At 41.5% G+C, this 24,590-nt stretch overlaps 1 protein-coding gene across 1 annotated transcript in view; it reads right to left on the reverse strand.

Moving 5' to 3' along the window:
• Positions 1 to 14,204: 14,204 nt before the first annotated feature.
• LOC118422753 (fatty-acid amide hydrolase 2-like) overlaps positions 14,205 to 24,590 on the reverse strand; it is a 49,837-nt gene continuing 39,451 nt past the window's right edge. Inside the window, exons 7-8 of the mRNA XM_035830500.1 lie at positions 17,941 to 18,111; positions 14,205 to 17,273 (exon numbers count right to left, since the gene is read on the reverse strand). Coding sequence (XP_035686393.1) covers positions 16,836 to 17,273; positions 17,941 to 18,111 — 609 coding nt within the window. The 3' untranslated portion in view covers positions 14,205 to 16,835. The remainder of the gene's footprint in view (positions 17,274 to 17,940; positions 18,112 to 24,590) is intronic.

Here is a 24,590-nt window from a genome sequence, read left to right on the forward strand (position 1 = left end):
AGTCGCAGCCTATTGGCTGATTTGCGAATTCATGACAATTGTTATCAAAACTAGTTCTAAAATACTACAAATCCTTATTATCATTCATATCTATAAAACACTGTAATAACGGTTGTTGATTAAACATTGATGGAACCATAACACGAGTATGTAACGATAATTTAGAAGCCTGGTAGAATACAATGTAATAAGAAAATAACTACAGCCAGTTGGAGTCTGCAACAGAGGCTAGAATTTGGGCTTGCTGAGTGAGCCGCCGTCTGGTGAAAAAAAACTGATTACATTTTCTACTCCTTTTCCTTTGTCTTCCTGATTGTGGGGCGAGATGTACGTAGTGGTGTTTCACCTAACGCCACCTTGCATCGATGTAGTGAACTGCATCGAGCAAAGTTGAAAGACAACCGCGAGGTAAACGTTACTCACACACTTCCTTAGCCTAGTATGGCGGAGACAATAAAATGCTACAACGTTCAGAACACCAACATCAAGAATCCAAGAAATTTTCTCTTCTATCTAATTGAAACTAGAGACATTGTATTTTAAGTGAAGGGAGGGAATATTATTCGGTTTCATCTCCAAGCAGATCCTACGGTAGCAAAAGATAGTATCAAAAGCTGCCAGAGGAGTGAAGCCGGCCCAGGATTGTGTTTGGCTCCGATAGCCAACACACTCCGTGGTAACCGCTGGCTCAATTGTTTCGCTTGCTAACCGTAGTTTGCAAGCGAAAACATACATTCAGCAAGTGGTTGCTACGAAGGATGGCGCCCAGCTAGGCTAGTAGGAATCGCCAAGAAAAGACAACCGTACATTGCACGTACCTATCGATCCTTCGTCATTTTCAACCAGCCGAGGGCAAGGCTACCTCGCAAAATGCGCACAGCAGGTGGTTTGGTAATACCTGTTTTGACACCAGACCGCTTTAGTACCTTAATCTACACAGAAAGCACACTGTTAGTGAAAACTGCAATAACAAATCGTCGCTAAAATGTTTGTATGGAAACTGAAACTGATTTTCGTCGTGTTTGTTTTAAAGTTTGTTTGCGAATTGAACCTTCGTGTGAAGCTAGCTCCAAATCGACGTCCAGGCCGCGTTCCATTGAGGTCATGGAGGAGGAGGCGGCGAGGTGGTGACCATTTCCAAAACCATACACAGTTGCTTGAGTAACTGCTTTTTGGCGTATCTTATTACCCGGATGTCTAACCTTTATCGACGTGCGTGACCCATAATTAGAATATGCTACAAAATGAGAAAAAAAATGTAGGCAACAAAATAGACAGTACGTTTTTGAGAAAGTAGTAGTTCAAAAATGACAAAAATCACTCATTATTTATGAAATTCCCTAAGCGATCTGTTAGGTCTTTGGTTGCTCCGTAGTTTTTTGCGCTCTCGCAGTGGAAAGCGGCACACAAAATATGAACTGTAAGCTGTGGCCTTGTTGTGGGTGTGTACGTAGACACTTAGACCCGTGCACTATTATTAAGGACAGACTCTGAGTCGGCATATATAATCATACCCATAGCCACAGCCGTAATGTGTCTTGGCAGTTTCCTAAATTGCCGACTGTCTAAAAAACTACCCTTGTTCCCCAATTTCCCTGGAAAATACAACATGATTCAAGATAGACCAGTAGCCAAAAACAGTTTGTATGTGTTTGAATTGAGCCCAACGTTTGCCGAAATCACCAAACTCCTAACCTGGGTTATTTATAGTTAAACACGCTGCTTAAACTTACAAAAAGCTAAAATCTTTCCAGCGACTTTAAGATGAAAAGGACAGAACCATAAGGTCACCGTTTAAGCTGGCGTAAATACTAGTTACTTTTCTATATATAGAAGACGATTGCATGAAGCTAGTGATCCAAACAAGCGTCTTGAATTGAACTTTGAGATGCTTCTTGCACCTCTGAGTTGTATGTGTCAGCAGCTAGTAGTCTTTTTCCGAGTATTTTACATTGCAATTTTTGTTTTACGCAGTTCAGGTATCATAGTCTGTATATAGACGGATTGACAGTACTACATTGCAGTAGTATTTACAAGACGAGCACGGGGATTGTAATCGCACCCGACAGTTGAGCGCGGTTTTTACTCCACCTCTCTGCCTCCCTAAAACATCGCTCCAGGCTGGAAACATTAGCCGAAGACTTGAAAGTCCGAGCTGCGCCTGCTAATACTCAACCCAGCCTGCTTTTAGATCTCTTTTGACACATGGCGTGAAGACGGCAATTATCGGATCGAACCGTCGAACACACGTTGCCATGTCCTTGGTGTGATTGACATCTCCGGCAGACGATATTGTGTCGCCGTCATGCCGGCACAATGTCCGGATCTTAGGCGTAATGTAGAACTCATCGGACCAAAAGGCGGACGAATATCATAATGATAGGGACAGGTTAAGTCTTTGGTAAAATCGCACAATCATTTCACAATTACTCGAGGCCAAGAAGCTAACTTGTCGCCTTGAAGGTCAAATCAAGAAGGTCAAAAAACTCCATTGATTTCAATTTTTCTCACATGAAAAGAAAGATGTACGTGGCTGAACTAAATATTTTGAGGAAAAAGCACATCTGATATTTCAGCTGGACAGAGTGTCTTTTACCTAACGTTATCTCTCTTTGTCCCTCTCCCGCTCACGCACGCACGTACACACACACACACATACGCACTCATAGAAAGAGAGAAATGCACACGCAAACGCACACATGCGCGCGCACACACACATACACAGACACTGAAATGCACACGCAAACACACACATACGCACACGTACACACTCAGAAATGCACACGCATACGCACACATACACACATACATATACAGACGCACACACATACAAATACACACTTAAACACGCACACAAGACACACAAGAACACACACGCATACGTAGAAAAACTTGCATATCGATATCTGGCTTATGTCAGGAGGGGCTCCATTAGTTGAAATTATGTTGTAAGACTCTCGGATCACAACCCAGTAATTAACTTTACAACATGCAGGAGTCGGGATTGTAATTTCCGGCGCCTTCAAGCTGCGCTAGCGACAATCAGTGACAAAGACCTTTTAACAGGTTTTAAGAGCAGGCATTAAAATCAGATACTTATCTCACTGGGCTTTGTCATGTTGTACTTGAAAGCTAGACCCCATTAGCTTTTTATACAGGTGTTTGCGCTATGAGTAAAACTATGTAAATGTCACATTTCTAAACCTTAACTGGGCCCGGTTGGACTGTTTGCGGGAACGAACCATACAAGCGTGCACCAAGAATTATGCATAGATTATGCTCATGACTATTGTTTTGTGTTTTGTTGTCTTTTATATCGTACTTTTATTTCCCGCAAACTACCCGATCGGACACCTACTAGATATCAACGTGACCATAGCTATAGGTTTATATGTATGTATTATGAGTAGGTCGATGAAGGTTAGACATCCAGGTAATGATATACGCCAAATAGCAATTACTGAAGCAAACTGGATATGATTTTGGAAACGGTCAGACGCTTCAGGTAGAATCCACTACCTTTCGTCAGTGACACTATGTGTAGATTCTTTACTTAGAACAACGTCACTAGCGGAGTTTCCAAATTTCTGGTGACCTACATGTATGCCAACGAGAAATTCGGCAAGTTGCTGGACGATACGGGGCCGAAGTGTGACATCTTTAGCCACTGGGTCAATGCCCGTCGCTATTGTGTCCGTCCCGCAAAACTGACACTTCATAATGACTACTGAATGTCATGTTGTGTTTGGAAGTTGTCACTAACTTTGTTCAGAGAATGTGAGCCACGACAACGAGTACAGAATTTTTTGGTCTGTTTTAAATTTTAGATCTTAATCTTTGTATTTGTAGTAAATTTTAAACTCGTACGTTGTCGCTATAGTAAAGCTCGCAACTTTCTTGTAAGAGGTATAAACGATAACAACAAATTTCCTTCCATCTGTCCAGACGATTTGATCTTGGGCTTTGTCATGTTGTATTCGGAAGTCCTCGTTAACTCTGTAACAAAGATATCTTAATTTTTTTTTCCTTTTTCTAAATTCACTCTTTGTAGAAAAATTTGAACTCGTACGTTAACGTTGTTGCTATAGTAAAGCCCACAACTTCCTAATGACATATATAAAGGATGACTACAAATTCCCTTCCACCTCCCCAGACGGTTTGATGAGCAGGTTGATTGACGAAACGAGGCCGAAGTGTGACATCCTTACCCGCCGGGTCAAGGCCAGTCCCTTTTGTTTCCGTTCCTCAAAACTGACGCTTGGTGGCGGTCAGGGCACGGTCCAGTTGGCCCGGCCTTGGGCCGTGTCTGACCAACAGGCAGGGTACAAATTTGTGTGACACTTAAACTAGAGTTTGTAAAAGTTCCAGGAGACTTAATTAGGGGGCATGAACCTAGACCAAGGTCTATCTACCGTATATAGTACTGTATATTCAGAAGAAAACGAGGGGTTCTGCTGTAGTACCAAGGCAAACTGTCAGGGGGGTATTATCTATATGATAGGACAAGACCTAACCATACATATCAAATTTCATAAACCACCCATAGCTTTTTTAGTCATGCTGTGGGACCACAAACATACATACGGACGTCCAAACAAACAACAAACATGCATACACAAACGTTACCGAAAACATAACCTCGGTGACGGTAATGTTGCGTGGTTAACATTTTAAGCTTCAAATGCCACACCTCGTTCTGAACCAACCACACAGCGACATTCCAAGCTGACGCTTTCCTACTCGTTTACGTCATAACATTAAAAGACGCTATGGTTGATGCCATGTAAGCGGCCGCAGCTCAGACCAAGGCTCAGACCAAGGGCAAAGCTTCGCAACAACTTGCATAGTTAGCCAAACATACCGGTGTGACAGCGATCTCGCCCCCCCGTGATCTCGCCCCCCCGGGGGCGAAATCACTAGCGATCTCGCCCCCCTGGGGCGAAATCGCTAGCGATCTCGCCCTCCCCGGCTAGTGATCTCGCCCCCCTACCTCGCCCCCCTTTAGCGATTTCGCCCCCCCCCCAAAAAAAAAACGGGTTTACATGACATTTTAGAAGTTGATTGGTATAAATCACAAAATGCAGTTTCAGAATGATATAAGTACACGAGTTTGATACATAACTCCATTCATAGTATCAATATTAACGTAATTAACGTAATATTAACGTAATAAGATAGTTGAACTTGTTTCAGACAAGGAGGGTTGGGTCCCTTGTATTCCCATTATTGCATATACCTGAGTCTTGACATAAGATGTATTTCATTGTATTCACCTGTCCTCAAACAACCTATATATCTCCAATATGAAGTCTCTACCATGAAGTGACCACAAAAGAACTATGTAATGTCTTTATTAATTATGCAAATATTAGGTATTAATTAGAATAACGCACATTTTGGTATATGCACCTGGCCAAGGGATATCTTCACCTCCAACATGACTGTTTTTTCTAGTATTTAGGAACTGATGCTTTTTTTACCCGTGTTTCTTAAGACTGGTACTTTATCAGTGTTTGTGTAACATTTAGCAACAGCTATATCAACTTGCGCGTAGATAGTGTTTATAATGAGAAACTATTATTCACGTGTGTTTTTGTTAGTGCTTTGGAAATGTTTCCAGCACAAGAAAGAAAACACTGTGACAAATTGAAAACATATAGCTGACGTATTCCGTACCATAGACGGTGTTGATTTATACGTTCGCAGTAGCACTGTTTTTATGCCACCTCAGCTGCAAAAATTGTCTTTTTCATTTCAATGTCATGTTTGCACCGAACAATATAGTATCGACTTTCGAGGTATGACAGGCATCTTACGGTACGGTAATAAGGTGCCATAAGGTACCAGGTAACACACCATACACGTTACTCCCCAGGTGCAGTATAGTACCAGGTAGCGCACCTGTAATATGTAGTAACCAGCTGCTCTGGGGGGGGGGGGGCGAAAACGCTAAAGGGGGGCGAAAACGCTAGTGATCTCGCCCCCCGGGGGGGCGAGATCGCCGGGGGGGGGCCAGATCGCTGTCACACCGGGTCACCCCTACTCTTTTCAATAAGTGTGTTGGGTTCTTTTACGTGCAGAGGTTTGAGGCTTATGCCTGAAGCTACCTCGTACACGCTACCGGTTTTACGTCACCCTCTGAAATGACGAATGCTAGGTGGGTTCACAAATGCGTATATATTCAAATCCGTTTGATGTGCGCATGAAGCTCTTAGTCTCTACCAGGCTCCACAGGTCGCGGGAAAAATACTACAAATTGGACAAATATAGATACATAACATGCGAGATGAGTTAGCCGACCGAGAAGTATGGTTAGCGACCCAGCTAACTTGTCTGACATGTTACCTGTTTACGTTTGTCCAATTTCTATTATTTTTACAACGACCTGTGGAGCCGGGTGGAGGCAAATACTCCCATGCGCGCCTCATACGGACTTAAATATATACGCACGTGTGATCCCACCTTTACAACATGCACTCGCAAAGATAACGCGTTCGAAATGTACAAACGAGAAGTAACAATTAAAAACAAGACCCAAACGTGCAACATAGTTAATTTGTTAAGAGAGATGAGAGGTGAAGCGAAAAGTTAACAAACGACGTGAATAATTTATGTCCCTCCCTTTGTTCGCCATGTGCACCATCGCTATGCGTGATATCCAGCCGATGTCGGTCCAGAGATTTTCAGGGATTTGACCATGGTTTATCCATGTCAACCATACCAAATTACAGCTTGTTTGGCGTGTTGTGGAATTTACACCGAAAATACGTTAAGCAACAAACTATTCCCCAGACTTTTGGGCTTAGAGATGTTGGCTCAAAACACGACAATGTCGCTGTTAAGGTGGCCTAATGGATATGTCCTTAGGCGAGGCTTACTCAGATTTTCCACCAGTTGCATACCGGCTGAAAGGTTGTATTTTGCGTATTCGAACGATATTTTGGCACCAACCCAAACAGTGTGGTAGAATAACACCTTTCTCTGCTATAAAAAGGTAAAGTACATGTAATGCTAGATACAAACCACTCATTTGGGCGTTAGTTTCGCTCTATGCCTGGTGTTAGTTGGCCGTAATGCTGAATCTAACAGGTGTTATGTAGCCTATAAGGATGACTGTCGCGTCCGGTGAAGCAGGTAGAAAACACAGATCAATGCCGATAGTAGGAGCTTTAATGCGAGGATTACATGAAGTTCTATGGTCCTTGTGTCAGTCAATAATAAAGACGACAAAGCTGGCAACGCTCTGTAAAAGACTTTTCCTTCTGGACTACAAATCTATTGTCTTCAGAAAAATTAAGACTTCATCTTGTTTAGGGCGTGTCTTTGCAGGTTAAGTACTTTTTATTGCGAGATATAAAATAAGTAAATACACAGAGTTGCCGTTCTCAAGCAAATTTCTCATATCAGAGAACAGTTGATACGTTCCTGCTACGTTCTTCAAATGTAATCGCCTTCCAAAGTTGCAGCAAAACAACTAAAACTTACCGAAAAGCACCAAAAAATTGTCGCGCGGCGGACAAAAAGACGAAAGACATTTCTAAAACTAACCACTCTTTACTCTTATCGGATCTATATGTTTTTTTACCAGATGTTTACGGGGATTTGTTTCGGGAGTTCCTGTCAGAGTGATGGCTTCTCTATCAGTGTTGTGTGCGCCGCTCCCCCGGCTAGCCTCCATAGCAGGCTCTGTACTGTGGGGCCTTTTTTGGCTCATAATACACTTTTTCTGGCCATTTCTTTTCGTACTGGGTCGCTTGACCATTGGCCCCGTAGTAATCCGCGACGGTCGACAATCGGTAGCCGCCATAGAAGGCTCTCTGGAGCTTTTTTTCCGGCTCATAATACACTTTTGCTGGACATTTCGTTTTGAAATGGGTCGCTTGACCATTGGCCAAAAAGGACGGGAAAAGGGCCCCAGAGAGCCTGCTATGGAGGCTAGCCCCCGGCGGTGTCTTGGCCTTGCGAGTGACACGCGATCGACGCGAGACCGGTAATCACCAATCATGGCTGGGGCGTGTGCAATCAACTGGAACAGCCGCCGCTGTTCTAGCCACCGGGCGCACCCCTGTTTATTCACAAGCGTCAGTAATTTGCTCCGAATTCAACGAACAAAACTTAATGGGTTTTCCCAATTTTAATTACACCACTACAACTGTCTCTTTCATGGAAATAGACATAAGATTAATCAACACAGCTTATGTGTAAGACTGCACCAGGCCAGGACTGAAATGTAAAAGTTGGATTGGGACCAACATTGTCGGACAGGTATGCAACCTGCAAGTATTAGATCACAATCTCTGGAAATAAACAGATGCTATCATTTTGGCTGGAGGCTGCGCATACCCAAACATTTACACAATAATTCACGCCACACAAAGGAACCAATTGTTAAGCTACGCGTTAGATAGAGATAAGTTATGGCTTTTAATTACACTTTCGATAAATGATAGGAGCGTTTAGACTTAATGATAATAATATACGTAGAGGTTGGATCGAAAAGAACCAAATAGACATTTATCTACATTTTTGTTAACCCAAACATACAAACGTCGACAACTTTAGCTGAATGTCGTTTAATGTCCGACGTTTTTTTATATCAATTTTAAAATGAACAAAGTGCTACCAACATATCCCTAATATTATTACTAAACTATATTTTAAATTATACAGCCTAAAACGCCTCTAAATACGGGCCGGCTAAAAACAAATGATTTTGATGAGAAAAGCCTTTGGTAGTAAATAATAGAAACGTCAGTGTGTCCACTGCCCAGGCTTCCAATGTGTCCTGTCAGCTTTGGCCAACTGAAAATGCTACTTTCAGCAGTTTTTGTTCTGCATATCGTTTAAGATCCAAGTTGTTTCAGTCTGCAATGTTGTGAATCAAACAGATTTCAAACAAAATTTCAAATAGATAGCTACGGCCCACAAAATTAGATCTTGTATTTATGTTAAGATATGAGTTACATTTTTGCATCAATAGTACATGTAAGTGTCTATACCCCCTGTGATAACAGTTATAGTATTAAGTCCATGTAGTACCGTACGTATCGTATGTACGGATACGGGGGGAAATGGTGAGAGTTCCTTTGCATATGTAATACTACTATAATACATGTAGTACACATTTGATTTAAGTTAGCAAGTCACCGACGATTGTTTGATGAATTGCTAGAAACGGAAAGTGTTCACCCAGTTGTTGATATGTATATATCTACTAGACTCGTCCGGCTAGATAACTTTGATGATATTCATCAAATTTTGACCAGAATGTATGTATGTATGGTTCGCTTCGTTTCTGGTGGCGCATGCTGATTAATGTGTCCAAATGTTATTCATTAAAACACACTTTGTGTGAAAACACACTTGATGTAAAATACACTTTGCACGCTACACATAGTTGGGACTAGATAAAACCTTTATTTATTCGGTCCGTTTGAGAGAGTTGTTGCGGAGGCTAGCCTAACTACGCTGGATTACTGTGATCACTCTCCCTGTCAAACTATCCACACAACTTTACCATATTCCACAAGCCTTGATCCCTTTAGAAAGCCTGTTGGTGGCTAGGTGGAGATCATGTATTGATAGCAGGATTGAAACAGGAGTGGCGTCTTTGCCGCAACTACCAAACTCCAAATGTGGCTTGAAAATAGTAGGGACAAATTTACAGACAAAACGCCAGAGGAGGTAGCCAGCCCAAGATTATAGTCAGCAAAAGACTGTGGTTGTTGATCGTCTAGTTCTTCTGGTATGTTATCTGTAAATTTGGCCAATCTCTATTACATTTTCAAGCAACATGTGGAGCCTGGCAGGGGCTAGTGGCTTTGTAAAACAAGCGAAAACTGAAGTTGTTGATCGCCTAGCTCCACTGGTATGTTATCTGTAAATTTGGCTAATCTCTCCTACTTTTTCAAGCAACATGTGACGCCTGGCAGGGCTAGTGACTTTGTAAAACAAGCGAAAAACTAGTTGTTGATCGTCTAGCTCCTCAGGTATGTTATCTGTAAACTTGGCCAATCAATCAACCAATCAATCACTACATTTTCAAGCAACATGTGGAGCCTGGTAGTCGCTTTGTAAAAGACGCATGGAACTGATTTATGTGTCTAGCGTGAGTCCAAACGGTTCTACAAGTATTCTAAATATCCCCGAGCAAAAGACATTACTAGTGTAAAATACAAGCGGAAGGGCGTGAAGGGTAGCTGTAAAAATGAAGCCAATTAACCAAATATATCATGCTTAAAAGTTCACAAGTTTATGAGGTCAACCACCCCCGTCACAAGTGCGTGTGTGTAAGTAGTTACGAGTACGTCTGACATCTGCTTGAGCTTCTCTCTAGTAGACCTCTAAGTTACTCAGTCTATTAAAGCGGACTGTAAATGTGGTAAAAATTGGCAAAAGTACGGGTCTATATTCAGAGGACTTGGTCGGTTCTAGCCGAGTGCAGATTTGTCCACTAAAGATGTGCCAATCGTAAATCTATGGCTGGCTAATTCCTCTGTCAAACTATTCAACATATTTGACCAATTTCTAGAATTTTTCAAATGAACCAACGTTGTCTTGCAAAGACTATGCTTGTGTCCACATTTGAGATTCGTTTCCCTAAAGTAAGCACAACCGTTCCGGGCCTCATCAACTTCCTTGTCTACAGATTTTTACACACTGTAAATCAGATATGGCTATAACTGTGGATACACGGTTAAGGTAACCTTTCAGAAGATTTTACCTGGGAACAAGGCAGTATCAGAAGCCAGGCAAGCAGTATCCAACTGCCACTGGCTTTTGAGTATTCTATGGCACCCCTTAAATCTGCTGGGAGATTACATACACTTAACACAACCTGTATCCTGATACAGAGGTCTTTAGGACAAGGCAGTTATAGCTTTTAAAAATTCCTGTGGTTGAATTGTTGTATGATGATGATTTTATTACATATAGTTTTGTCGAAGTCTGATTGCAAAGAACAGACTGTCAGACAGAAAGACAAACTGAAGAACAATTCAACATTTGACCTGTCTGAAAGCTGACTCTAATCTAAACTTGTTGACTTTCACTTATCTTTTTCTGCTACATATGAATTCATCTAAAATGTCATAGATCTAGATCTGGATTTAGAAATGATTTGACACTTTATCCCCGCATTAAGGGTGTTCACAAAAAAGTGCCTGCAACCCAGGTAGAGTGAAAATTGTGTAAAACAATTATTATCTCTTGTATTGTCTCTTACTATTCAAGAAAGGTACAATCCCACGAGGCAAGGGAAACTTTCCCTATCGAAACTACATGTGCAAATGCTGGTCTGCAGATATACTGAAGCCCGACATGTTCAGTTGAGGAGAACGCTAGTTACTTAGAATTAGCAAGATCACCACGTGCTTCCAAAGTTCAATGTTATAAGCCTTGAATTTATACTGTACATTGAAGCACATTACATACATGTACCTTAGTACAGAACAGCATAGATTAACTTGAATGTTTGTATGCATTTCGGTAAGTAATGCAATCTTGATGTCTGCTATAGATACGGGCATTTACGGTTATAAATAGGTAGTGAAGATTATACATTTATTTCGGTAACCAGAGTGCTATATTTAAAACAACAACCCCCAAAAAGCAATCATTCAATCCCTACCTGTTGCTTCTTCAGGTTAGGTTGGTGGGGTCGGCGAGAGAGAGAGGGTGCCGACCGAAGACCTGTCTGTCCGTCTGTCTGTCGGATTCACAAACAAAATACAAATGTAGCAACTTTAAGATAGACAGATCTAGCGACTGCAGTGATTAGCACACAACCACACAGCCTGGTCTGACGGCAAAGTTTTCAGTAAGAGTTTAAAAACTTGAAATCGCAATCCCGATCAAGTTCGCTTTGCTGACAAGCAAGATGATCCTATACCTTCCGCTGGTCTCGACGAGAAGAACTCTGACTCTTTGAAGCAGCCACAGGTTCAACGTACAGCGTAGAAATACTTAACTCAACTCGTCACATAGAATAACCAAAGAACCACTGCTTAATGTCAGTAAGCACGCCTTAAGACCTGCCCTCGCCGTGTGTTCCGGCGGGAGTGGCGTGGCAGGTGGAACAGCGGGGCAGATGTGCGAAGTCGCGTGCAGCCCGGCCAGCCGTTGTGCCCGCGGGCGGCACCATTGTTCCCGCACCAGGTGCGGAGCACGGCAGGGACAATAGCGGCAGCGGGCAGGTGTTTAAGGCGCTTCCGTCATTAAACGTTCGTCGGGGTGAGGGGCCGCGAGGAAAGGGGTCAAGTAAGGGGTAAGGGAGGGTAGAGAGACACTGGCTTTTGATCTCCAAGAAGATGTAACGCTAGTTCACCTTTATCCGAAGGGTAACTTATATCCGTTGTATCTAGAAACCGACGGGTATATAAGAAAATTAAGTCAACAGGCAGTGGTTTAAAACTACACTGAAAATATTGCAACTTGAAACCACCGTCAGTCTACTTGATAATTCTTAATACACTTTTAATTTACCGCACATATAAAGGTGAACTAGCGTTATGGCCTTGGATTGCTTCGGTGCGCATTTTTCGCATTTCTTCTGGCCTTCTTATGTTTTTTCTCTCTCTATTAAAGACAGTTTCACATCACTTGAAAGAATCAGAAACGACAAACCCATATCTGCTTGGAGCGTAGTCTGTAAGCGTGAATGGCTAACGAACGCGTCAGAATTACCGTTACAGCTATCATGATTATGTAATTCATTGTCATAGAAAAGACATTTTAAGTCATAGAAAAGACATTTTACGATGTATTCTGTTGCAAGCCGCAATCAGGGTCATTGTTTGATTTCTTTTCGTTTTGTTTTGCTTCCATGAGCTATCATTATACCGATTTCCTGTTTAACAATAGTTATGACAGTCACGACTTCCTGAATCGTCGGACGGTTGACCGATGTTTTCTGTTAATGACAGTGATAAATTTGGAAATAATTTGTGCTGCTACACACACACACATAGATACACACACACAGGCACAGGCACACACACACACACATACACACACAGGTACACACACAAACACACATGTACACACAAACACAAGGTACACACACAAACACACACACAGGTACACACACACACAAACACACGTACACACACACACACACACACACACACACATAGATACACACACAGACAGGTACGCACACACACACACACACACACGCCACGCACTCACACACACACAGATGCCTTAGGCCGCGTCTTCTATGAGTCCAAGTCTCTAAAACAGAAGATAGGTTATTGTGACAACTGTGTAAGAATCCCATGTCAAATCATCATGGTTCTCCCATCGTCTACGATGTCATATATGTTTTGTAAATGTGTCTGCTTGTCACATTTGTTATGATTTTGATATTATTGACCTATTATATACTCTGTTAACAAGAGGCTGGTTAACCAGCAGTTGGTTAACAGGTGGTTTGTTAACAGGTGGTTGGTTAACAGGAGGTTGGTTAACAGGAGGTTGGTTAACAGGTGGTTGGTTAACAGGTGGTTGGGTAACAGGAGGTTAGTTAACAGATGATTAGTTAACAAGTGGTTAGTTAACAATTAGTTAACATGAGGTTGGTTAACAGGTGGTTGGTTAACAGTTGGTTGGTTAACAGGTTGGTTAACAGGTGGTTGGTTAACAAGTTAGTTAACATGTAATTAGTTAACAGGCGGTTGGTTAAGAGGTGGTTGGTTAAGAGGTGGTTGGTTAACAGGAGGTTGGTTACCAGGTGGTCGGTTAAGAGGTGGTTGGTTAACAGGAGGTTGGTTAACAGGAGGTTGGTTTACAGGAGGTTGGTTAACAGGTGGTTGGTTAACAGGTGGCTGATTAATAGTTAGTTAACAGGAGGCTAGTTAACAGGTGGTTGGTTAACAGGTGGCTGATTAATAGTTAGTTAACAGGAGGTTAGTTAAGAGGTGGCTGGTTAACAGGCAGTTGGTTAACAGGTTGGTTTACAGGAGGTTGGTCTACAGGAGGTTGGTTAACAGAATGTTGGTTAACAGGTGGTTGGTTAACAGGTGGCTGGTTAATAGGTGGTTGGTAAACTGAGAAAACCGAGACAGAACAAAATCTCCAGCCTCTAGCACAATTCTAATAGTAATACAAAATTTGAAATATAAATAAATATCATTTTATGTACAATAACATATTATACAAGTAGGCTAAGAAGAAAATAACACAAAGAAGCCAAGGACAACATGGACATCTTTTCCTTCATTTTAATCATTGAAAAGGCATGGAATATCTAACTGTTAAATAATAAGCACACTGTGCTGTGATCATGAGATTTGCGAGCAAGTAATATACACTGTGTAATATACATGGATATGAACATATACAGCAGCTTCAAAATCATCACAAATACAACATAATTTTTTGCAGCATACACAATATCATTCTTACGTTTTTTTCTCAAAGATATGTATTTTTTCAAAGTGACATATTACACAGAAGACACACACACTGAGACTTCACAAATATATATATATAAGATATACATATACGTGATAACTTGCAAATATAAACATCACCATCAGATATGATATAACTTCATTGCAATATAACCAGCATGCCTGCAAAGCTGGTGTGTTATGCTAAAGCAGCACATATACTAGCTATACAACACAATTCAGACACATATTTGTACACTGATACATACAAATGTAGGGACAAAACACATCAGAGCCTTCTTAGCAGGTGCCTTGGGTCTGGCAACCTGGACAGATATCAGAAATCAGGAACAATCAGGAACTTATTCACAATGTACACATGTACACACGTGTATTTGTACGTGTACACTCAGATAATAGGGCACAACAACAAGACCAAATAAAAAAAGGCCAGCCACAGAGCCTAACACAAGAGGACCAGACTCACGGTTTCCATGGCCCATGAAGGACAACTTCTCAGTTCTAAGACCAACATGCCCTTTAGGTGGACCCTCTGGTTCAGGGTCTACCTCACCGGGCCACTGGCTTCCAGGCTAGGGATTCTTCTTACATAACCAAAACTATCTTTCCTGTTAATAAGGTGTCATCAGACACTGATGAGGGAACCAGAGCAATATCCAAAACTTGGTCAACTTTTGGTTGCATAAGAAAAATCCTATGCTCTCATTTTCTGATAATTTGTACCATCTTAAATGGATAAAAAAATCACTTAACACCAATGGCTCAAATGGTTGCCGAGAATAGGTGTAGGCTATTGGAAGTTTCCAAACCAGGGATCACGATCAAGAGCACAACAGCTAGACTAGTACTAGTATGGTAGTTTGTTTGCCTGCATGTTTTTTCGGTACATTTTTAGGAATAACTGTTAAAATTTGCCCTTGATCCAGCCCTTGATATTTGACCGTCATCAATTGAGGAAAATTTTGACACCAGAATTCGAACAACTTTGATGCCAGTTTTGGCATTTCAGACCACAAAGACTAGATTCTTTGATAACATTTATGTGCGTTGGTTTTGGCAGGTTTTCTGTTTAAAACATATCTCATACAGGTTGCAAATAACAAAGTTCAGTGCAACGAAGAGAGAACTGTATTATCTTAAAACATTTGGAGTCTCTAACAAAATAGTCATTGATAAAAGTAGGTCTCTGCTGCCAAATATATAACTGGAAGATAATGCGCTCCCTATTCTAAAATGACATGTCTAGAAAGAAAAAGAAGCCATTGCATCATTTGCCATCATTTTCTATACCAGACACCCTTCAGGAAGTCGTGAAAAAGTCATATCATACAATGTCATGTAGGTCGGCAATATAATTTCACAGTCGCTTTCCTTGTTTGTTAGCTTCCTTGTAACTTTTTTCATGGTCCCTCTGGTATGATTTCTTACACAGTTTTCCTCTAAAAACAGACCTTCTCAATAGTTCATTTTTGCACACTTAGAGCACTTGGTATCATATATCTCATTTCTGAACCTGTTAAAAATCAACCAGCTTCAAAACAAGGTCATGTTTTGCCCTCTCAAATTCATTGATCAAGTAGAGATATAGAATATGAAAAACAACATCAGTTTTGCAGATACATGTAGATCATTATCAATCAATGAAACTAATAGAAACAAGACCTTTGCAATAGCCAAGTGAGTAGAGTATTCGCCTTGCGTTCAGTAGGTCATGATTTTGATCCCCAGAAAAATGACTTGAAAAATGGTACATACTGCTTTGTCAGCTGAGCACTCAGCATTTGGGAAATAGTACAGTAATTAAACACAGTCACACACCACTACCAGTGGACTAGCCCCCTGCTGTAGGGATCACATAGAGTTGTGTGGCCTAAGGGCTATTAAAATGGAGATGGCCACCACCCTATGCACCATCTGTTGGGTAAGTACTTAACTAAACTAAATAAGTACCAAAAAAGTTTTCTGTAAGTAAACCACAGCTGCTGTGCTAGTTGGTTGATTATCTTGGTACTAAATATATGTAGGTCTCAAAAACAGAACAGACAAGAAGTAGAATACAGTTTTTCCTGTGACCCTGTTTTGAGACAAATACTAGCTAGTCCTGATTCCAATGAATTTACTTAATTCTCAGGTAAAATAAAAACCAATTAAAAGACAATTAAGTATCAGAGTTAGGATTATCCTTAAGTAGACTTGATGTTGGAGAACGTGTTTGCTAAGATGCCTGCGAGTGTTTTCTTAATACTCAGTTTCTCCATATCATTTGAGAAACAGTGGGAAACAAGAAAGCTTGTTGGTGTGGTATGATATACCTGTAATATCCTGTGGTGTGTAAATATATGCAATGGCAGGTGTTAAGTTATCTAATGTGGTGAATCTAGACAAATAAACAAGTAAACAAACTTCTGCTGTTGTTGTGTATCAGTCTCCCGGTTCCTCCACCCTCCCCGGATTTACCCACCCCCCAAACGCCTTCTCCAGTTCCACGGCCACCGCCAGGGTCATGTGATCATTGTAGGGCAGGGCCACGACCTGTAACCCCAGGGGCACGCCCTCTGACCCCAGCCCCAGGGGAACCTGGGTAACCGGGAAACCCAGGACGTTAAAAATCCCGGTGTACGCAAAGTTAAAGGGGGTGAGGAGGGGTGCGTTGTGTTTGGGAGCAGGCTTGGGGTGCGAGGGGTAGAACAGGATCCCCTTCTCTCCCAGCATGTTCTCAAACTCTGTCTTGAGGTTGGCACACATCTTGATAAAGTTCTTGTTCTGCTCGGTGGTCAGCTGGGTCACCTTCTCAGTCATCCCCAGGCCGATGGCTGGTAGGGTGTGCTCCGACTTCCCAAACATCCACTTTACAAACTCCTGTGGGATAAAAACAACAGGAAAATAGTACACTTTAGTTCATAACTCAGTCATCCCCAGGCCGATGGCTGGTAGGGTGTGCTCTGACTTCCCGAACATCCACTTAACAAACTCCTGCAGAATAACACAACAGGAAAATGGCTGGGTAAAGTGTTTTCTCCTAAACCCAACAGTACATACTTCATAGCCATGATCTTCCTCAGGCAGCACAAGTGACACATAATTCCGGCACATAGATGGCACATACATTGTAGTCCATTAAAACATTGGCCAGTCATCAACTGTGATTGTGTTGAAGGAACCTTACATTTGTATATACCTTGAGGAAAAGACACTCAAATGCTTAAGTTTCAAACCATGTTCTAGATGATGGGACTTGAACCCGTGATGCATGGTTTAAGTCACTATGTGTCTATCCACAATGATGCAAGTGGAAACAATGGACCGATCCTGTCAAACGCCATATCGAACAGATAGAACTCCCTATTCTATATCGAACACCTCCATCAAAAACTGCCCCCATTTGGACAAAAATAGCTATTTTTGGCGGAGGTGTTCGAAATAGAACCATGATCGAGTAGGGGGCGGGGTTTTGGGATCGGTCCATTCCCTGTCGTTGAAAATAAGACCTTATAAAATTATATGCATTTCTGAGACCAGTCCTTACCTTATATGGGTTGACAGGGTTACTCTCATTGTGCGACATGAGCTCACAGAAGGTTTGGTTGTCAGCTGACTCTGACATCATCGCCGTCCATATTTGGAATGAGTACTTCAACTTCTCCATCTTCACCTCCTGAACTTTGACCCCCAGCTCCTTCTCCACATGGGTCACCACCTGCAAGGTCACAAAGTGTTTATTGTAATGTTGTTTCCATTATATGTTTTGTAACAGTATGATGATGAATGATGATGGTAAACATTCTTTCATCTTGTTTTTGATGTGTGTGGAAAGAATGATGATGGTGTCACATTCCTTCAGCTTTTGATACCAGTGCATTGCTATACAGTAAACCTGTGTGTCCTGTCCTAGTGACCAACTAATACATAAGGACCCAATGACCTGTCTATAGTGATCACCTGTCCACATAGAGCACATTTTTTATGAGTGGTCTTCTTGGGCAGCTTTGACTGTATGTGCATGATGCAAAATATTGATGTCATTGTTGCTGTCCAAAGAGACAGCAGTCAACACTTCCCAATAGTCTTTCCACTTTTGCCTTGTTTATCATTACCTCTAAGAACATGTCCCCAAATCACAAAGAAAATCTAAAATAGTATGCAATTTCTTTCTTCTGGCTTTGTCTTTCATACCGGGTAGTATCAAGTAAGTTTCAAGTCGAATTCTACTTTTTATTCCCTTTCCTTGGCTTTGTCAGAAAGAAGAACTGGTATCTCATATCAGCATGACACTGGACTTCTGCCACTTGGACACTTACAGCAGCTCACATTCACATTGAACAGGAACAACACTTCCTCTTTTTTACATTAAGCCAAAGCCAAAGAAAATGATACAGTACACTATCAAAATAATTTAAGTTTCACAAGGTGGGTAAAAACAGAACCACTCTATGTTACATTAACGGTCAAAAACAATTCAAGTTGCACAGTTGGAGAGTGGTGCAGGTCGAACAGACAGTAGACTTTTTCACCTCGTCTTAGATCAGGGAACTTGGAATTCCTTGAACTATCTCAACATTAATGTCTCTGTGACCTTGTGTCTGAGGTGCTTATCAGGACAGGAGAAGCTAAACTTAGAAGTAAGTCTCCTTTTATACTTCCTCATTTTAGTCTCAAACTTATTAGTGCATTTGAAGGCATGTCTGAGAACTAATAGTATTGTCTTGTTTATACCCGTCAATTTGATTTCATAATGAATGTAGTTTTAATGCCATTTCCCTGGCAAGCAAGTAAGTAAGAGTTTATGTTTGCTAAAAACAACTAATAATCCAGTAAACTTGAAGTACACTGTTTTTGTAGATATAATATTCTTCCTTAACTGTTACACCCCTATATGTTCCGACACTCCTTAGTGCTTGGACACCCCTTGGACACCTGTATGTTATGACATCCCTACATGTATGTTCCAACACCTAACCCTAACATAGAAATTGGGGTAGAGGTATCGGAACATAGGGGCATCAGATCTTTTAAAAAATATAGGGGTGTTGGAACATAGGGAAGATGGAACATAGTCATGTTGGAACATAGGGGGATAAGAACTTAGGAAGATCAGATCACATTCTTTCAATTTTATTCTCTTTTTTTATCAGACTCTGCAAAGTCAATGTGACTGAAGCTATAGGTAGCAGCTAATCTGTATCGACAAGAGGCAAACTACTGTGGACAATCTCTGGATACTAGTCTGTGACTGTTTGTACTGTGACCCAGGTGAGACTGTCCATTTGCAAATGTATTGAAAGATATATCATGTATTAGGTCTTGAGGTAAACACAGAATCTAAATGTTTTGAGTTCAAATCCATGGCAGGCTTCACTGTGTTTTGTGCTCTTGGGAAAGGCACTTTGTACCTCCCTCCTTGCTTTTTTGTAGAAATTTTTATTTGTCCATACATGTTCAAAGTCTACAACCTCTTTGATACGTACCTGTATATACGTAGTGCTAAGATATGGTTGCTGAAAGTGTATTTTACTTGAGAATACCGATATCCTGAATCAAGTCTCAATCATGACAATATGTCCGACTGGCTGGACGTAATCTGCTTTTCCAGGCAACATGTCCGCCAAGCTGAAGAGACTGCTGGTTCTGCTGCTGATCATCCTGAAGGAAACTGGACTGACCACACCCTGCAGCAGCAGCTGTTCATCATCCTGTAACTGTGGAAGTAGGGGCCTCAACAGTGTTCCTCAGTTTTTGCCTATAAGCATCACTTATCTTACCTTGTCTGACAATGAAATCACAACCGTGAGGCAGTATGACTTTACGAGGTATAAAGCCTTGGAAACATTGAATCTTATGTATAATCAGATTTCATCAATCAGTAGCAAAGCATTTTATAATGCAACCACTATACGTAAGATACGGCTTTATATGAACCAACTGACCAGTCTCCGAGTTCATATGTTTGAGGGACTTGAGAACCTGCAGACTCTTGAACTACGTTGGAATGGCATGAACAATATTGAAGCAGGCACTTTCAATAGTACTCCAAAGCTTCAAACTCTAGATCTTAGCTACAACAGCATCAGCATCATTGCAGCTGACATATTTACAAATCTGCCCCAGTTCAGCAGTCTGGACCTATCATACAACAGCATTAGCACCATTGAAGCTGACGCATTTGTGAACCTGCCACAGTTTTCAAGTCTGGACCTATCATACAACAGAATGAACACTTTCCCTGTTGGTCTCTTTTCAAATCTTACTGTGTCAAACATTGATATAGAAAACAACCAAATAGAGACGCTGCCACCCATGGCATATGACATACTGGCCTCCATCTCAACAAGTAACCTTGGCTCTAACCCCTGGCAGTGTGACTGTAGGATGCTCCCCTTTAAACAAAAGATGACTGGCTCTTACCTTTTTGAATATACAATCACATGCGCAGGACCTGGCAGCTTTCAGGGGAAAAGCTTACTACAGGATGTAAATCCTGAAGATCTGATCTGTGTAGAGACAACAGCTTCTCCCAGACCAAGCACCTCGTCTCCTGTAGTTCAGCCAGGAGTTTCTACATCTTTGCTTTCTACATTCTCCAAAACATTCAGCACAACACACAACGCTGTCTCTACACCAGGTCTGTCTACAGTCAGTCCTTCTCCTTCTGATAATGTAGAGAAATCAACATCAACTGTGCAGCGATCTTCAACAACACTCATGACCAGTGTAACACACATTGCTGACTCTACACCTAGCTTGTCTGATCCTGCAAAATCATCCCAGGGCCTGCCTTCTACAACACCCAGACCTACATCAGCCAGTACACATGTTCAGCCCAAATTGACAGAAATCAAACCTGGTCCTTCTCTTGTTTGGTTCTCCTTGCCTTCCTTCCTCAATGGTCTGCTGGGTGCTGCAGTACTACTGGTTGGACTTTTTATCATCTGCGCCATCATCTTAACTATAAGGTGCATCCATAAGCGTAGGACCAGGGAAGCTCCTTCGAGCCAAAACTCTACAGTTTCCTTTGCCAACACAAACCTACCATCTGCTGTCACTATCAGTGGTCAGGTCCAGACTGGGCAGGATAGGAGTAGCACAGCAACAAGTACAGGGGGTTATAGTGATGTCATTCCATCACAGCCAGGTCTGAGGCAGAACCTGTACAGGACTGATGAACAAGGCAACCAGATTCCCCCTCCTGCAAATGGATCTGGTTCACGGGCTGGTTACCAGAATGTGTCAGCTGCTGCACATGGTGCTGTTGCCCCTAATCATTATGAAACTTTGATGCACTAAATAATCTTAAGGGGGTTTACAACAATACGTTCTGACCCCCCTATGTTTGACACCATGATGTTCTAACACCCCCTATGCTCCCACTTCCCTATGTTCCCATATTCCTATATGTTCTGACACCTCTATGTCCCAACATCCCTATGTTTTAACATTCCTCTGTTCCGAAACCATCATGTTCTGATATTGTTGTTGTTGGCATCCATCTGTCTCGGAAGACAATGGTAGGCAGACGGGTTTTCAGGCGACCCGTCTGCCTGGCCTGCACTTGGGTTTTTATGGTGAAGGAGGGGTGTGCGCGTCCTTCCCCACCCTCTCGTCCACTGGCGCACTAGTCCTATAGGGGCAACTGTATGCAACGTGTAAGACGGCCCCAGCAGATGCAGGTTTGTTGTTTGGAGTTTCCGTCTCCTAGGAGGACTTCCGACCAAGGATGCAAGGGGTTCCTCCTACCCCTGACTCGTGTGTCATGGCGGGTGCGTCATGCCCGAACATGCCCCTATGGCCTGTCACCACCACAAAGGCCTGTCACTGCCACTAGCCGCAGCTAGGTACTCATTCTCACCTGAGTTAAGTGAGGAAAGTCGTGTTAAGTGCCTTTCCCAAGGGCACAAGACCGGTGACACGACAAGCGGATTCGAACCCAGGACCTCTTGGGCTTGAGACCAACGCGCTGACGATCGTGCCACGCGGTCCCACCGCGTTCTGATATACCCTTACCCTAACCTTAAAAAACATTGGAGTGTGGGAACATAAAGGTGTCAACATATAGGGGCATTATTGGAACACACAAATGTATAGGCCTGGGGTATCAGACCATAGGGTTGCCTTCAGTCAAGGGAAAAAGGCTTACAAGAAACTAGCATATGTCAACCTGCTAAAGAGGCTAGCATTAAACAGTTGTAACTTTTATAGGATTTCTTTCTTTTTAGAACTATCTGAGACAAATACAATTTACAGCAGGGACATTCTGATGTCATCTCTGTATCTGTAAACATTGCTTGAAATTACGTGTCACTGTGGATTGATGTGCATATTTTAGGTGGTCATTGGAATTGTTATGTAAGCAGCCACCATAGAGTGCCTACAAAATTGGTTACACTGTTCTCCCAAAGGGAAGTTATACTGTACAGCTACACATTATGTAGATCATGATTTGTCAGGAACTAGATACCCAGAAGCCATGAAATGTGTGGATTCTGCACCAATTTATGTTGAAGACATCTTAAAATAGTTTGTGTGGTGTAGAAGGCTAAATGACAAAACAAAGGATACAGGTAAAATTATGATTTTAGTTGGATACTATATATAATTAAGCAGGATATAAACACAGCTTCAGTTTTCAGCATTCTAGGACAACATGATATTTGCTTGCTATACAAGAATCATCAGAATTGTTTGTATTCTTATCAATACAATTTTTTTGCTGTTAATACAATTTACCTTATCATTTATGGTATATTTGGTGAAAATAGGACTTGTTTTTGTGATACAATGACTTTTTCTACAATAACTTTTAAGTCATTGGTGTAAGGCTTGATATCATAAGGATTAAGCAGTTGTTTGATAACATGATATTTACTCAGATGCTCAGATTTAGTCTGTTTGTGGATACCTTAAGGTGTGAAAAATGCAGTTTTTGACCTGTTATGTTCTGACTTGTTTCATTGTTTGCTGTGTGCTGTTTAAAATAATCTCCACAAATGGGTTTCCATTTGACAGGCTTCAGCCTTGTCACCAGTTTTCTTGTTTGATCCATCAATAAAGTTTCAGTCTGAAAAATAACTTCTTATTTCTACTACATGTATTTTTATGTTTGCGTTTTTTGTGATGGCCGCTTAACTGCCAACTAAAACCATCACAAACACTTTTCCATTACAGTATGTGACTACAGCATATGGCGCTACCACAACGTTTAACTCAAAACTACTGCACACACTCCATTTTCCCGCTACCGAGAAATTAGATCCCTGCAACTTAAAAACATTTAAATTTTTACAGTATATTCTGACAACGTGACCTAAAATCACAAAGAAAATGTTATGTTAAGCATTGCCTTTTCTCTGTTTTTGTCTTGTCTGGATTTTTTTTTACTTTCTTTGTTAAAAGAGGAACTAGTGTTCAGTTTCAGCATGAAGGCATTTATTTCAGAGGAGCTGGATGCTGTACTGGCAACAGTTCACTTGAAGTAAATGCATCCTATACATGTACATGTACGTACATGTCCTACTGAAAGTCTGTATGACACAAGTTCTTGTTTCGAAAGACCAAAGCCATGGAAAACCACCATCCAAGCATAACATCAACATGCACCCTGAACAATCTAAATCTCACAGTTGCAAGGTGGGGTGCAGGTGCAACAGACACAGTTTATAGGACGAGACATCTTCAACTTATCATAGTTCAAAGCTGCCCAGGAATTAAGACAACAGGAAATGCTGAGACAAATTCCTTAAGACAGTCTCCTTGTGACCTTTCTACCAAAGGTGTCAACAAGTAAAGGACTTTGGAGCTAATCTTAAGTAAGTAAGCCTCATTCTTTGCTAGTCTCCTTTACTTTCATTTTCTAGTCTCAGAGCTTGTATGTTCCTTTGATGAGAACACCTTGAAACTGACCATCTTAAAGTTTAATATGTAATGCCATGTTCATGGTCCATATGTACATTTTGTATGGTGCAACTGTTATCACAGTTTCCTGATGAGGAAGTGAGATCCTTTTATTTCACTAGATTCTACATAGTCTATGTGACTGAAGCATTGCTGGACAGATACATGTAGCAGCAAGTCTGTGTGCAACAAGGTGCAACAACTGCAGATAATTTCCTTGCTGCTGGGCATGACAATCTGCTGTGATCCAGGTGAGACCAAAATGACTGCAAGGTACTTGGAAACATTATA

This window comes from Branchiostoma floridae, chromosome 9 (genome assembly GCF_000003815.2).
Source record: "Branchiostoma floridae strain S238N-H82 chromosome 9, Bfl_VNyyK, whole genome shotgun sequence".
Lineage (NCBI taxonomy): Eukaryota > Metazoa > Chordata > Leptocardii > Amphioxiformes > Branchiostomatidae > Branchiostoma > Branchiostoma floridae.